General features: G+C 38.3%; 1 protein-coding gene across 2 annotated transcripts in view; it reads left to right on the top strand.

Moving 5' to 3' along the window:
* Positions 1 to 15391, top strand: part of ptdss2 (phosphatidylserine synthase 2) — a 78093-nt gene that overhangs the window by 57846 nt on the left and 4856 nt on the right. Inside the window, exons 6-12 of one of the 2 annotated variants that reach the window (XM_072272257.1) lie at positions 354 to 404; positions 1704 to 1817; positions 3038 to 3156; positions 4514 to 4628; positions 5725 to 5870; positions 7743 to 7928; positions 9127 to 9180. In XM_072272257.1, the coding sequence (XP_072128358.1) occupies positions 354 to 404; positions 1704 to 1817; positions 3038 to 3156; positions 4514 to 4628; positions 5725 to 5870; positions 7743 to 7928; positions 9127 to 9180 (785 nt within the window). The remainder of the gene's footprint in view (positions 1 to 353; positions 405 to 1703; positions 1818 to 3037; positions 3157 to 4513; positions 4629 to 5724; positions 5871 to 7742; positions 7929 to 9126; positions 9181 to 15391) is intronic. The other variant, XM_072272258.1, reaches the window with a different exon arrangement.

Raw genomic sequence — 15391 nt, 5'->3', positions numbered from 1 at the left:
CCTCTGTGCTCTCACGTCCGTTTCCATCAAATCAGGATTGTGCATGGCACCCTACTTGACAAATAACAGACATCACCACCAGAGTGGCTGCTGCCTTTTTGTTGCCTTTTTCCATATCTGTGGTTTTATGAAACGTGGGCAGTAACTGGGTGGTCACCTGTAGACTTTTACATATTGTATCAGTTTTCTCTGAGATCAGTCAGTGAGTTAAAGCATCTTTTAAACAACAAGTTGAGCAAGGTGTAAAAAGTAGTTTTCTGATAATTGGTAGGAAGAAAAATACTTTTATAGTTAAAAAATGTAATTAGAAGTTCAATTTGAAAATCTGAAATTTCCTGTATCTTGTATTTTAGGACAAATTGGATGGATTTGTCCCAGCTCATTTCCTTGGCTGGTACCTTAAGGTAGGATAAGAATGCGATTCGCTTTCATCCATGACTATTTTGCTAATTAAAGCTCCACCACGATTTGTTATCCATTGTGTAAAGATGTAATTTTTCAGCTTTCCCTTGGAGGAGCAACTGTTTGAAAAGAAGATAAACTGTCTTGATTATAATCTTTTTGGAGCACAGTTACTATTGGGATGCAACAAGCTAGTATGAACAAATGAAAAGTGCTAATAAATGCAAACTAATCTATCCAAATATGGTGCAGAACAACTGCATTATTAATTCATGAGTAGGTTATACTTAGCCTTTAGTATTTTGTATGCACTGAGGTATTTCAATATTTCATGCATTACAACCATCAATTCAGAGCTGCCATGGATAATTCTGCCCTGTGTCCTCATCATAGCACAGAAGTGAATTCGTTTGGTCATTGTGTTTTTGCTAAATTCATGAAGTGGCTTTTCAGTTGATTCTGCCTTGCTCCAAAACCTTGCAAATTTCTCTCCTTTAATTATTTATCAATTTCCTTTTTAAAAGTATCATTCAAGTTGTCTTTGCCATCATTTCAGCGATACTTGCAACTTAGATCATATATGGGCCATTGTCCCGCTTGAAACACGTTTTACCATCCAATGATATTTATGACTCAATTATTTTATCAATCAATGTCCCTTATCTGTCTTCCCTTTGCCTCTATATATAGACGCAGACAGACAGAGAGAGAGAGAGAGAGGTTTAAAATTATTAACTATTTAGTATCAACTTGTAGAATACTCCTAGATTTTTACCATGGTCTCCATGAAAATTGCTTTCTGTCTTCTGGTCTTGAATGGCCTGGCCTTAATTATCTTGTTCTTACCTGTGTCTTGATCTGTCCATCCAGTCAACTGCACTTCCAGATCAATGGGAAAGAGTTTCACTTCTTGTGCCTACCACTCTCTTTCAAAATGGACCATCTAAGTTTACTTAATCTTCCTGGATAAGCTAATCCTTGGAGCTCTCATAATTCCATCCAGTACTCCTTCCAAGGTATCTTTTCAGTGGAAATCTGAGATGTGAATGCCAAATCGTGTGAAGTAATTGGACACATCCCCTGAAATTTTGGTATCGTAAATCCATAACCAAATCATTCATTAAGCAGTCTTCCAGTGTCTTATCAGAATCTCATTCTTCAGGCTGTAAGTGGGAAAAAATATCTTAATTCTATGAAAGTAATGGAGAAATTTATCTTATAAGTGTAACTCGCTGTACAGTCTTTTTTTCCATCATTTATTAGTCTTTTCAGTAGTATTTTTTTCCCTCTCTTCTCCCTAGACACTAATGATTCGAGACTGGTGGATGTGTATGATAATCAGTGTGATGTTTGAGTTTCTGGAGTACAGCCTAGAGCATCAGTTACCTAACTTCAGTGAATGCTGGTGGGACCATGTATGTATCTGGGGAAAATACAGGCATGTTTCATGCTATCATACAACCTGAAGTAAACTATGTAATGTTATTAACTATTGATATAGAAGCATCTTTAATTTCATGGAATTACTCCAAGATTTGAGTGGATTAACTGTGAAGATAATTGTCAGCAAATTTTCTCTTGAAGGAATTCTCTTAGTATGGTTTGTGGTGAACATGGCTAAGAACTTTTATTTCTACAACAATGCTTGCAGACAGAAAAAGTCTCAGCACTTCTTGTTAAAAAAGAAATGAAGAGTGGATGCTGAGTAAGGAGGTGAAAGGGGGAAATAGAGAACTACTGGAATAGGGTAATGATGTGTACAGATGGTAAATTTCTTGGTCGAGAGGGTAGATTATTGAAGAGACTGCAGAAATTAAGATTAAACACTCAAGTAATTGTGTGGAAGTTGAAGCTGCCATCTTAGCACTTTTATCTTTTTCTTGAGTCCAAATTTTGACAAATTTCAAGGCTGGGATACATTTTTGGATGTCCGAAAGAAACTTGTATGGTTATTGAGTGTAGGTTGGAGAACAGATGATGTGGATTGTTAGCTGAGCCATGGTTTTATTGAGGGTTATATAGCATATTGCTCTGTTAACTTCTTTTTCCTATGTTTGTGGATCAGAAAAAAAGTTTAGAAATACTGTAGTTTATGCTGAACAGGACAAACCATGAATAGTAAGTGGTTTTAGCAAATGAGCATCTGTTAATGAGGTGATCCAATCAAATCTAAAGGTAAACATCAAGCCTTCTTGAGCTTAATAAAAAGACATATTGAGCTAGTGTTTCATTGCAATAAGTGTATTTACTCTTGTAATGCAGGAAATGGGCAAGGGAAACAGTGAGAATGGCAGTGCAGCCCTGTTGATAATGGAGACCATAAATGTCTGGGCACCATTTGAGTAAGTGACATTGAGTGTATTGCCATGTGTATGAATGATAAAGTAAAATTATAGGGTTGTGCTGAGGAAAGTGTCTAGTATGAGGAAATCGATTTATGTCCTCGACTGGAGCCACATGACCTTTGTATAATTAAAGTGTATTTTTTTAAGCTCTGGATCATGTAAAGCCACACTTGAGTTCAATTTACTCTGGGGATATATATGCATTTGCAACCTCCATTCTAGCTACCTGAAACAAGATATGACAACTTTGTCTTGTGAAAAGGTTTGTAAAATTGTCATTGTGTTTACAGTGGATAATGGATGTGTTTCTATGCAATGGATTTGGAATCTATTGTGCAATGAAGACATTGGAATGGCTATCAATGAAGCCTTACCACTGGCAAGGACTCTGGAATATTCACAGCTACAAGTAAGTCAGTCTGGTTGTGAAGTCACGGTGGGTTGGATCATTCTGCTCAATAGTGACTTTCCGTTTTCCAGTAAACAGATGTTAGTTAATCATAAGCGGAGTGTGGAAATTCAGAATTTTAGCTGCGTGCCTGCAGTGTAAAATTACCTATATGAATCGATAGCCATCTGTAATATTCCAGTGTATATATCTGTATTTGGCAGAACTGGAAGCATTGTTGGTAATTTTTCTTTGGCTGGGATCCAAATTGTATGAGAAATTGACAGCCTTGTGGACTCGGAGTTGGGAATTTTCCATCTGCTGAATGCTGCTGCTTTCGACAAGTTAATGCTGGGATCTCACTGTATGCCAGCGATTAACCATCTTAGTTTGCCATCAGCATTTCAGGCCAGTGCTTGTCAGCAATTTACAAAAGGATTAGCTTTTGTTCAGTTTGATTTTGTTGGAAGGTGGGTGTGGAGTCACTGGTACTTCCTCCCATTGTTTGTTGCACACAAGCTACAATGTTTTAGTTGCTTTCTGTAAATCCAACTTGCAGTGTTTCTCATCAAAATTAGAAGTGTCATATTTAGTTCTGACCTTAATTTTGAGCACAAAGTTGTATCTGTAAAAATCGTTGTTGGGTTCTAACCTGCACATGAGAGTATGAAATGGAGTGCTTTTTGCAGAAAGTTACAAGCCAAATTGTATTATGCATGCGCTGTATGTGTGTGATGGACCATGGAACATTTGAAGTATTCAGAAGGAGTAGATGAAGCAATAATTAATTGTCCAACATTGCAGGTTATAAATAAGTAGGAGCTATTCCTTGCATTAATCTTTATAGAAGTAGGTTCAAGTCTGGAATATTGCATATTGTTTGCTAAAATATATTGCTCAAATATGTGCTATGGTAGCATTACAGTTGAAAATGCATTCCCAGGAAGTATTTTCTAATCAAAATCAGAGACCTGAGATTTTTTGTTGTTTATTTATGGGATTATCAAGCAGGTTGCTTGTCCTGGATGTCATGAAAATTCTTGTGTTGTTGCATTACACTCATCCAGACTGTTCAGCCTCATGATCTTATTGAACAGATGAAAACTTTGTCGACCCCAAATAATTATAATTATTTGTGTTATCACTGGAAGTGTTACATGTCCACCGCCAATTATTATCGTCAAATTGAAAGGAGGGTGACATAAAATTGTGCCCACAAACTTTTCTGATATTCTGTCTTCGTAGAACCATTCACCTAAGTACCTCAGTAAAAAGTAATGTTGATGTAGAAGTGCATAAACACAAGGTCTCTGGTGTAAGGCAGCTATTTAATGATGACCCTTTCTAATTTTTACCTGATGTTCTGCTTTTTATTCAGAGGGAAAATCAAGCGCATTGCTTTCCAATTTACACCATACAGCTGGGTGAAGTTTGAATGGAAACCAGCCTCAAATCTTCGCAGGTGGCTGGCAGTTTGTGGAATTATTTTCATGGTAAGGAATTATTTGTTACATTTGGGTGTGAATGTACATTTAAAATTTTGCTCTTCAGTGTTTCATAATTGGACTACTCATTGTTTGAGCAGTTGGAAACAGACCTAGGTTTATTTATTTACCTGCAAATTTCAGGAATTGTTAAACAGTATTTGTAAGTATGATAGTGTATTGATTTAGTAACTGAAGTGGGCAAGGTCTGGACAGATGATAGGGAAACTAATTCTAGAACACATCAAGTAAAATTACTATGACGGATAGTAGATGCTAGACTACCAGTTTGACTCCATCCCATAAATGTTAATTTAAAAAATTTGATTTTATTATCTAATTTTCTTATAATTGGGTTTATCATGGCCTCTTGAATTGGGACAGTTAGCAGCTATGAGAAGCTGGATACAAAACTGGCTGGTATCTTTGTTTCTTGTGAATGATGGACGAAAAGAAAGAAGCGATTCTTGCACAAATAATGTAGCCAAATCTATTTGTCAGCTTGTCTTGCCCAATCTTCCTGCAAATCGGATGTGGAGCACTTCAGTCAAATATTGGAAGCTTGTGGTCAATTTATTTTCTTTAATTAACTCTTTTTGATCGATTTACATTTTTCGCAGCACTAATTAGCTTCATAATATTGTAAACATTTTACATTTGAGTTTTGTAGTCCAAGTACTGAGCTGTTTGTCTTGAGGATAACTGTAACAAATGTGCTAAATGGGGCATTTTTAATTTATTTTCTATTTTACTTATTTAGAGATAACAGGGCCTACTGGTTCAACAAGCTTGTGCCGCCCAACTGCGCTCATGTGACCAATTAACTTACTAACCTGTATGCCTTGGATTGTGGGAGGAAACCCATACTGTCAAGGGGAGAACATACGAACTCCTTACAGAGGGCAGTGGGAATTGAACGCTGGTCACTGGTGCTATAATAGCATTATGCTAGCATGCTGCCCCTATATTTCAAGAAAATAAAAAGGAAAATGAATTTCACATTACCTTGTTTGTCAGAAAAAGTTCTTTTAACTGTTAACGTTTGAAAATCTTCATTTCAATTATATACCTAAGAAATAAGCAAACTTCTGTCTATATTTTGCAGTTCCTGCTTGCAGAGTTAAATACATTTTACTTGAAATTTGTCCTGTGGATGCCTCCTGAACATTATCTCGTCTTGCTGCGTCTAGTTTTCTTTGTTCATGTAGGAGGTGTAGCAATGCGTGAGATTTATGACTTCATGGATGACCTGTAAGTATTTGTTGGAATAGAAAGATGAGTTTAACAGTTATACTGTGTACATTGAAACAACTGGCAACCTGAGACTGTAGACTCAATCTGATCCTTGGAAAAATATTGCCACGATTCAATCATTGTGATGACATTGATTTTAAATGGATTCTTATTTCTAAAGCATTCTAAGTGCATCCATCCGTTTGTACAGTAGAGATTTTTCTCTAGTCACTATCGATGTATCAATTTGTACAGTAAATGTAAGTTTCTGATTAGTTATACCTGGCATTGTCATACCTTTTTCCATAGATAAAGATGACATTATGCTCAAATTAGGCACTAATGGGAGATCTCCACCTATTGCACTGGTGTCTGGTGGAGGAGCCAAAATGTATTTCACTGATTCCTCTGAAATAAGAAAATATTGGTGAACCAAAGCTAAAATCCATGTTCCTACTATAACATGTTATCTGCATTTTAGAATGGTTTGTCAGTTTAGACACTCCCATTTCAGGAAAATATCGAAGGTGTAGAGCTAAATTTCTACTTGTATATTCATCTTTAGTGTAATTATTTTCCCCCTATTACTCTGTAGTTTCACTGATTATAGTTCTCTGAAGCTATTAGTTGTCATATGCTTTTTAAGTAATGAAACTTCCTTAATGGTAAGGCAGGCATAAGCATGTGCTTATTTGTCCACTGTTTCCAAAGGGTGGTGAAAGTTTAAATTCACCTCTTCTGTAAATGTTCCAGGATTGTGAACAGTTGGTGTTCACTACACTGTGATACCCTGTTTGAGCACTTCTCTTTGTTGCTCTTACAAACTTGCCAGAAATAGATTAGTTGAGATCTTGCTGTGGATTGAATTTAAACATATAAGAGCTAAAAAGTTCTCTGAACATAATGGTCCATATTCTAGGGTATTAAATGTGCTAGAGCATCGGGGTCTTGCTAGAAATCCATAAATCTTGGAATGGTCTTCATGGATTGCAAAGTAAAATCTAACACTTAATCAAGAAAAGGACATGTATACTGGAGATAAGTTAGCCTTGGCATCATTGTCAAAAACTGATGGAATCGATTATTGGTCAAGGATACATCAGTTATGTGATCGCGCAAACTTGACACAAATTGAATAAAAAAATTAAAATCAAAATCCCACAGAGACTAGAAATCAAACAAAAAAACAGGAAATATTGCCTAAATGCCCGATGCATGTCATCTTCCTTTCTCTGTGGATTCTGCCTGCTCTGTGTATCTGTGTTTTCTGATTGATTTTATGACTGGTACATTGGGACATTTAAGAGAATCTTAGATAGGCACATGGATGAAAAGAAAATGGAAGGTTTATGGGTTGCATAGGAAGGAAGGGTTAGATTAATTGTGGAGTACGTTAAAAAGGTCATCACAACATTATGGACTGAAGATTGTATGTTATTCTGTTATAGAAACTGCTGTATATTGGGAGAAATGGGAAGTTTTTCTCCGTGAAAGTTAAATTGAGAAAGCAGATCTTTTTAAATGTTTAATGACCAGGAGATGCTGAGACACCAGCTAGCAAACAGATCTACAAAGTAATTTCTGTAATTAATACTGTTGTATCCATGCAACATCTATGTTTGGGGTGGGGGGAGAAAAGATTTCTTCAAGGATCAGAGGAGCCCATGATTGTCTCGGGTAAATACTTCCAATGCTGGACCATAAAAATTATGCAGGAATTATTGATCGAGTGTGCATTCTTCAAACAATCTTGAACAGAATAAGTTCTGCAACTGCGAAGGTAAAGGTTAAATATTATTTTCGGTTTCCTAAACAGATCAAAATGTAAATTTGTCTTAATTTTCACCTCAGTAAATTTTAAGTAATGGTGTTTAAACTACTTTTCCACAGGCATTTCCATAAAAAACTTGGTCAGCAAGCTTGGTTGGTAGCAGCAATCACAGTGACAGAATTCCTAATTGTGCTGAAGTACGACCCATATACGCTCACGCTTCCAATTCCTTTCTATGTTACCCAATGCTGGATCCTTGGCTTTATACTGGTCCTGTCTTGGACAATATGGCGTTTCTTCATACGGTAGGTTTTATCCAAAATATAATGTGAATCTATGAATAATTTATTGTGTAAGATAGGAATTGTTTCATTAGAGATTCAATTATACTGTATACTTGAACAAATGCTTTAAGTGTGTACTTACAGTTTTACCAAAGTTTTTTCATAAATTTGGATGCTTTGCTAATGGCCTCGAATTCCAAACATTGTTTTCAGTCAGACCAAACATTGTTTTTTTTTATTCTGCATTCTTTACGAATGTGGTTTAGATCTGTCAGGTTTATGAAAGGATTCTTCCTATTGATATTTCATTTATTAGGGACGACCAAGTAATTTCATTGTGCTTGAAGGGAATATTCATGTTGTATTTAGTCCTAACTTCCATTACACAATGAAAATCCAAAGCATTACAGTTGCTTGAAATCTGAAATAAAAAGAGACAGTACTTCATTATGAGCAAAAGACTGGAAAATCAAATTGAAATATTAGCGTGCACAGATTACTATATGGACTTGCAAGAGCTTGTACTTGGTCATTAAATCTCATTTAAATAGTGAAATTAACATTCACATACTTTAATACTTCAATAAAATTTTGTTTAGGATTATTGTGACTGTTATTGCAACTCTGGTTGCCACCAATACAGAAAGGATATAGATGCTTTGGAAAAGCTGTAGAAGAGGCTTACCAGGATGCTGCCTGGATTAGAGGGTAAGGAAGAGGTTGGACGAACTTGGGTTGATTTTTCTAGAATAGGGGTGGCTAAGGGGAGATCTGATAGAAGTTTATAAGATTATGAGAAGCATAGACAGAATAGGCAGTCAGAATCTCTTTCCCAGGGTAGAAATGTCAAGTACTTTTAAGTGCGTATAAGTTGAGAGGGAGAAAATTTAAAGGAGATGTGTGGTGTTACGAATTGTCAAGTTTTAGGAACGAACCAGCAGCAAGAGATTTCACACTGAGTCAGGTTTTATTGTTAAAACTACTATCTTTATTAGTATCTACTCATAATATAGTAACTTAACGAGATAAACAAAAGTTATGTGTTAATGTGTATATACAGTGGCATGCAAGAGTTTGGGCACCCCAGTCAAAAATTCTGTTACTCTGAGTAGCTAAGCGAGTAAAAGATGAACTGATTTCCAAAAGGCATAAAGTTAAAGGTGACACATTTCTTTTAATATTTTAAGCAAGAAAACTTTTTTATTTCTATCTTTTACAGTTTCAAAATAAAAAAGGAAATGGGCCCGAAGCAAAAGTTTGGGCACCCTGCATGGTCAGTACTTAGTAACACTCCCTTTGTCAAGTATCACAGCTTGTAAATGCTTTTTGTAGCCAGCTAAGAGTCTTTCAATTCTTGTTTGGGGACTTTCACCCATTCTTCCTTGCAAAAGGCTTCTAGTTCTGTGAGATTCTTGGGTCATCTTGCATGCACTGCTCTTTTGAGGTCTATCCACAGATTCTCAATGATGGATAGATAGATAGATATACTTTATTAATCCCGAGGGAAATTTGGTTTCGTTACAGCTGCACCAACCAAGAATAGAGCGTAAATATAGCAATACAAAAAACCCCAACTATCAAACACCAAAATAAAAACTATGCCAGATGGAAAATAAGTCCAGGACCAGTCTATTGGCTCAGGGTGTCTGACCCTCCACGGGAGGAGCTGCACATTCGATGGCCACAGGCAGGAACGACCTCCCGTGCCGCCAAGTGTTGTATCACGGTGGAATGTGACCGAAGTCCAACAGTAAAAAGCTCAATATCCAGTCTGCAAACATGTTCCTCGATCGTAATATACCCCGGATTGCACCATCCTTTGTTAGCCAAAATAGTAAGCACCTAACTCCTTTATGCTTACCGCTCTCAGTGCACTTCCGGTCAGTCGGAACGGTGTTACCCACCGAACTCCTCTTCTCCAAAAATCTCTGTTGTCTCCACCCAGTCCTCTTTCCTCGGCTTTGTGATCCCCCTCTGTGTGCTTTCCTCCGGATTTCAGCAGGGGTGTCCACTGCTCTGTTTGCTAAGCTGGCCGGTCTTTGCTGGTCCGTGGAATACACAATGCGACCTTGCTTCTGTCCCACGTGTCGGGATGTAACCATTTCCAGCGCTAAAGAAAACCCAAATAAAACACTCTCTACCAGCATGCTAGAGAGGGTGCAGCTTCGACGTGTTACCGTGAGAAAAAAAATATAAAAAATAACGTAAATTAAAAAGTAGGAAGAAGAAAGTAAGAATAGATCGGAACGGCTGTACCAGGCTGCATGCACGACCGGCGCATGTGCACTAATATGTTTAGGTCAGGGGACTGTGAGGGCCAAGAAGTTCTATTTTAACTTCATCAGTCCACAGGACTTGTTTCCAAAATGCATCAGGCTTGTTTAGATGTTCCTTTGAACCTTTTGAATAGAACTTTTTGGCTACAATGAGCAAAGGTATGTTTGGAGTAAAGAAAGTGCAGAATTTCATGAAAAGAACCCCTCTCTAACTGTTAATCATGGGGGTGGATCGATCATGCTTTGGGCTTGTGTTGTAGCCAGTGGCACAGGGAACATTTACTGGTAGAGGGAAGAATGAATTCAGTTAAATACCAGCAAATTCTGGAAGCAAACATCACACCGTCTGTTTAAAAAAAAAAGCTGAAGATGAAAAGAGGATGGCTTCTACAACAGGATAATGATCCTAAACACACCTCAAAATCCACAATGGACTACCTCAAGAGGGTCAAGCTGAAGGTTTTGCCATGGCCCTCACAGTCCCCCGACCTAAACATCATTATCCTCCCCCCTCCTCCCAGGGGACCCAGGAGTAGATTATAGGCAGGTGAGATGAGGTAAGAGGCCAGAATGGGGAATAGAAGAAGAGGGAAGGGGACGGGAATTTTTTTTTTACTGGAATGAGAAATCAATATTCATGCCATCAGGTTGGAGGCAATCCAGACAGAATATAAAGTGTTGCTCTTCCACCCTGAGGTTGGCCTTATCTTGGCACAAGAGGAGGCCATAGAGCGACATGTCAGAATGGGAATCTGGATTTACAGTAAATGTTTGGCCTAGTTTGGCCACTAGGAAGTTCCACGTTTTGGCGGATGGAGCGCAGGTGCTCAATAAATTGGTCCTCCAATTTATGACTGGTTTCACTGATGTAGAGGAGGCCGCATCGGGAACACCGGACACAATAGATGATCCCAGCAGACTTGCAGGTGAAGTGTTGCCTCACTTGACTGTTTGGGGGTCTGAATAGAGGTGAATGGCAGATGTAGTACTTGAGCTGCTTGTAGGAATGAGTGCCAGGCAGGAGATTATTGGGGAGGGATATATGGACAAAGAAATCATGGAGGGAGCGAACCTTGTAGAAAGCGGAGAGAGGGTGTAAAGATTATGTTTGGTGGTAGGATTCCTTTGGAGATGATGGAAGTTGTGGTAAGGACAAGAGAAGTTCTATTGTTAAGGCGATGGAAAGATGGGGTGAATGTGGATGTATGTAGTGTTAACACCTTTAAAAATTCATTCAATCCAGACGTTGTCACTCCTGAATGACAAGCATTTAAAAAGGCCTTGGAACATCTGCATTCAAACTGAAGTTTTAAAACTGCGTGGCAAAGGTCTTCAAATGCAAATCCATAATCCTGTCATCTACATTAGGGACTTAAGAGATGCTGTAATCATTGCTGTCTTCCAGAAAAGAGCTAGCAGACTATAGTAGATATAGGAAGGATACTGTAGAAAAAGTCAGCACCTGTGACTTCTGAGTGGCTGCGGAGCTGTTCTCCAAATCGCATTGTGCATTCCATCCATCTCAGGGCACAGTGGATGTGAGCTGCACCATGCAGTAATTCCTAGAGGAATGCAGGGAACATAATCTACTGTTGTAGGTGGTCTTTTGGATCTCAGTAAACCAGTGACCATCAAACGGGGAATGGAGCATTCATCATTAGCTTAATGTTTACTTCATGATGCATGCAAGCCATGCAAGTCAATGGCTCTATAACAGAGCTACACTCAGTAATAACTTGTGCTCAACAAGCTGCATCTTTGTCCCGATAGTTTTTTTTTCATTATTTTCTCATCACATTGCTGTATATTGCCTGAATGGTCCGTGTAGTCAACATCCACAAATGGTAGCATAGCAGTTAGCAAACGCTATTATAGCACCGGAAATCTGGGTTCAGTTCTATCACTGTTTGTAAGGAGTTATCCATTCTCCCCATGATTCCCAGATTCTAAAGGCATATGGGTTAGTTGGTTTATTAGTCACTTGGGTGTAATTGGGTGGTATGGATTCATTGGGCTGGAAAGCTATGTTATCATGCTGAATCTCCACTTCATCTTTACAAAGGGAGTGGAAGGAAGAAGCAAGTTATGCTGAATCCTAAGGAAATGCCTTAAAAAGAGTTATTATACTTTGTAGAGTAGAGTCCCAGTCCTGAAACATTTATCTCTCACGCTGTGCCCCCCCTACCCCCGCTGCAGATACAGCCTGACGTGTTTAACCTACATATTCTATTTTTAACTATGCACATAAAATGCTGGAGGAATTCAGCAGGCCAGGTAGCATCTAGGAAAAAGAGTACAGTCAATGTTTTGGCTCAAAACATCAACGGTACTCTTTTCCTAGATGCTGCCTGGACTGCTGAGTTCCTCCAGCATTTTGGGTGCATTGCTCAGATTTCCAGCATCTGCAAACTTTCTCTTGTTTGTGATTTTTCCATATTTTCATCATCTGCGGTGTTTTGACTTTCCAATTATTACTTGAGCCATGAAAGTTTCTAAATTAGATCTGTTCTTGTGAGATTTTCTTTCTGTAAGCAGGCATGTGACAGATTTCACAGACTGATAAAAGGTCAACTTTTAAGGCCATAAAATATAGGAGCAGAATTAGACCATTTGGCCCATTGACTCTGCTCTGCCATTTCATCATGGCTGATCTATTTTTTCCTCTTGGCCTCAATCTCCTGCCTACTCCTCATATCCCTTCATGCCCTGACCAATCAAGCATCTATCAACCTTTGCCTTATATGTACAGAAAGTCCTGGCCTCCACAGCCACCTGTGGCAATGAATTCCACAGATTCACCACTCTATGGCTAAAGAAATTCCTCCCCATCTCCGTTCTAAAAGGACGCCCTGTATTCTGAGGCTGTGTCCTCTGGTGCTAGACTCTCCTACCAAAGGAAACAACCTCTCCTCATCCACTCTGATGTCCTTTCAACATTTGATAGGTTTCAATTAGGTCATGTCTCATTCTTCTGAATTCTACGGGCCCAGAGCTGTCAAACACTCTTCATATGACAAGCTATTCAATCCAGGAATCATTTTCCTTTGTGTCAGCACATCCTTTCTCAGATAAGGAGCCCAAAACTGCTCAGAATTGTCCCAAGTCAGGCCTCACCAATGCCTTATAAAGCCTCAACAGTACATCCTTGCCTTTATATATGAGTCCTCTTGAAATGAATGCTAACATTTCAATTGCCTTCCTCACCACCAAATCAACCTGAAAATTAACCTTAGCAATTCTGCAGGACTCCCAAGTCTCTTTGTGCCTTAGATTTTTGAATTTTTTCACCATTTAGAAAATAGACTACCTTCTTTCTTCTACCAAAGTGCATGACCAAATACTTCCCGAAACCCTATATTCCATCTGCCACTTCTTGGCCCGTTCTCCTAATTAGAATCAAGTTTAATATTGCTGGCATATATTGTGAAATTTGTAAACTTTGCGGCAGCAGTACAATGTGATACACGATAAGTATATGGGAAAATAAATTACAGTAATTATATATAAGTAGTGCAAAAAACAGAAATAGATTTTTAAGTAAGTGAGGTAATGTTAAACACAAAATGCTAGAGGCACTCAGCAGGCCAGGCAGCATCTATGGAAAAGAGTAAACAGTCAATGTTTTGGGCTGAGACCCTTCCTCAGGGCTGGAGCAGAGAGACAAGAAAAAGAGTAAGAAGATAGGGGGAGGGGAGGAAGAAGTACTCCATCTTTTCATATTCCATCTTTTCCTTAATTACTTTTCAGTTGCCTTTTGTTGCTTTTTAAAAGCTTCTGAATCCTCTAACTTTTGCTGTTTTATATGTCCTCTCTTTTGCTTTTATGTTGGATTTGACTTCTCTTGTTAGTCACGGTTGTCATCTTGCCTGTAGAATACTTTTTCCTCTTTGGGATATATAGGTCACGCCTTCCAAATTGCTTCCAGAAATTCCAGCCATTGCTACTGTGATGTCATCCGTGCCAGTGTTCTTTACTCATCAAGTTTAGCCATGCCTCTGTAAGTCCCTTTACTCCACTGTAATACTGATACATCTGACCTAATCTTTTTCTTCTCAAATTTCAGGGTGAATTCAATCATATTATGATCACTTGCCCCTAAGGGTTTTTTTTACCTTAAGTTCTCTGATTAGCTCCAGTTCACTGCATAACACCCAATCCAGAATAGCTGGTCCCCAGGTCGGCTCAACCATGAGTTGCTCAAAAAAGCCATCTTGTAGGCATTCTAGGAATCCACCCCCTTGTGATCTAGCACCAACCTGATTTTCCCACTACGCCTGCATATTGAAATGCCCCATGATTATTGTAACCTTGCCTTTTGGCATGCAGTCTGGCGTGCTTGTCCTGTTGTAATTTGTAGACCACATCCTTACCATTGTTTCGGGGTCTGTATATAAATCTCATCAGTGTCTTTTTACTTGCGCAGTTTCTTTGCTCTTCCCTCAAAGATACAACACCTCTGACCCAATGTCATCTCTTTCTAATTATTTGATTTCATTTTTTATCAACAGAGCCCCGCCCCATCTCACTCTGTTTACCTTCCTGTCCTTTTAATACAATGTGTAACCTTGGATGTTAGGCTCTAAGCTATAATCCTCTTTCAGCCATGAGCTCCCAGCTGTAATCTTCTTTCAGCCATTTTGCTCTTATGTTTTGCTTCTCAAGCTTTGATTGATTAAAATATGATATTGTTTGGCTACATGTGCTTTGTTGTCATATCTCTAAAAAAAATCATACACGAAAGATTTACTTGAGCAATGTCTTTTTCATTCATTTGCATTCATTTTTCTGTTTGACTGCTTTGAAATAGATCATTAAATACTTTGAAAAGAAGTCTGCAAAAACTTAATACAAAGTTTCTTATTGAATTGGGCGTTCAAACTAGTAGATGAAAGTAAACTTAGTATTAGGGACCCTGGTATCCCATGCTACATGCCTTTTAATTGATTTAAGATTCTGAGTGAATTCCTTCCTGTCTGATTTTAGCTGACAGTATGTGTAGGCTATTCAAGATTTTCTTCACTTTGTTTACCAGAGGCAATAAAAATCATGCTCTTTAGTCATGAGACATAAAAACTTGCAAATGTTGTTTAATATGTTCATTTGATAAATGTGCTTCAACTGATTATTAGAGGAGAAAATGCAGTAATGCATGAAGTGCCATAGATATTTTGGGAGAGCCACTTGGGTTTTCTTTAGTCCAGCTCCTTT

Source organism: Mobula birostris, chromosome 11 (assembly GCF_030028105.1).
Source record: "Mobula birostris isolate sMobBir1 chromosome 11, sMobBir1.hap1, whole genome shotgun sequence".
In the NCBI taxonomy this organism is placed as follows: domain Eukaryota; kingdom Metazoa; phylum Chordata; class Chondrichthyes; order Myliobatiformes; family Myliobatidae; genus Mobula; species Mobula birostris.
Note: the sequence above shows the minus strand (reverse complement) of the source record. Positions and strands in the feature narration are given on the sequence as shown.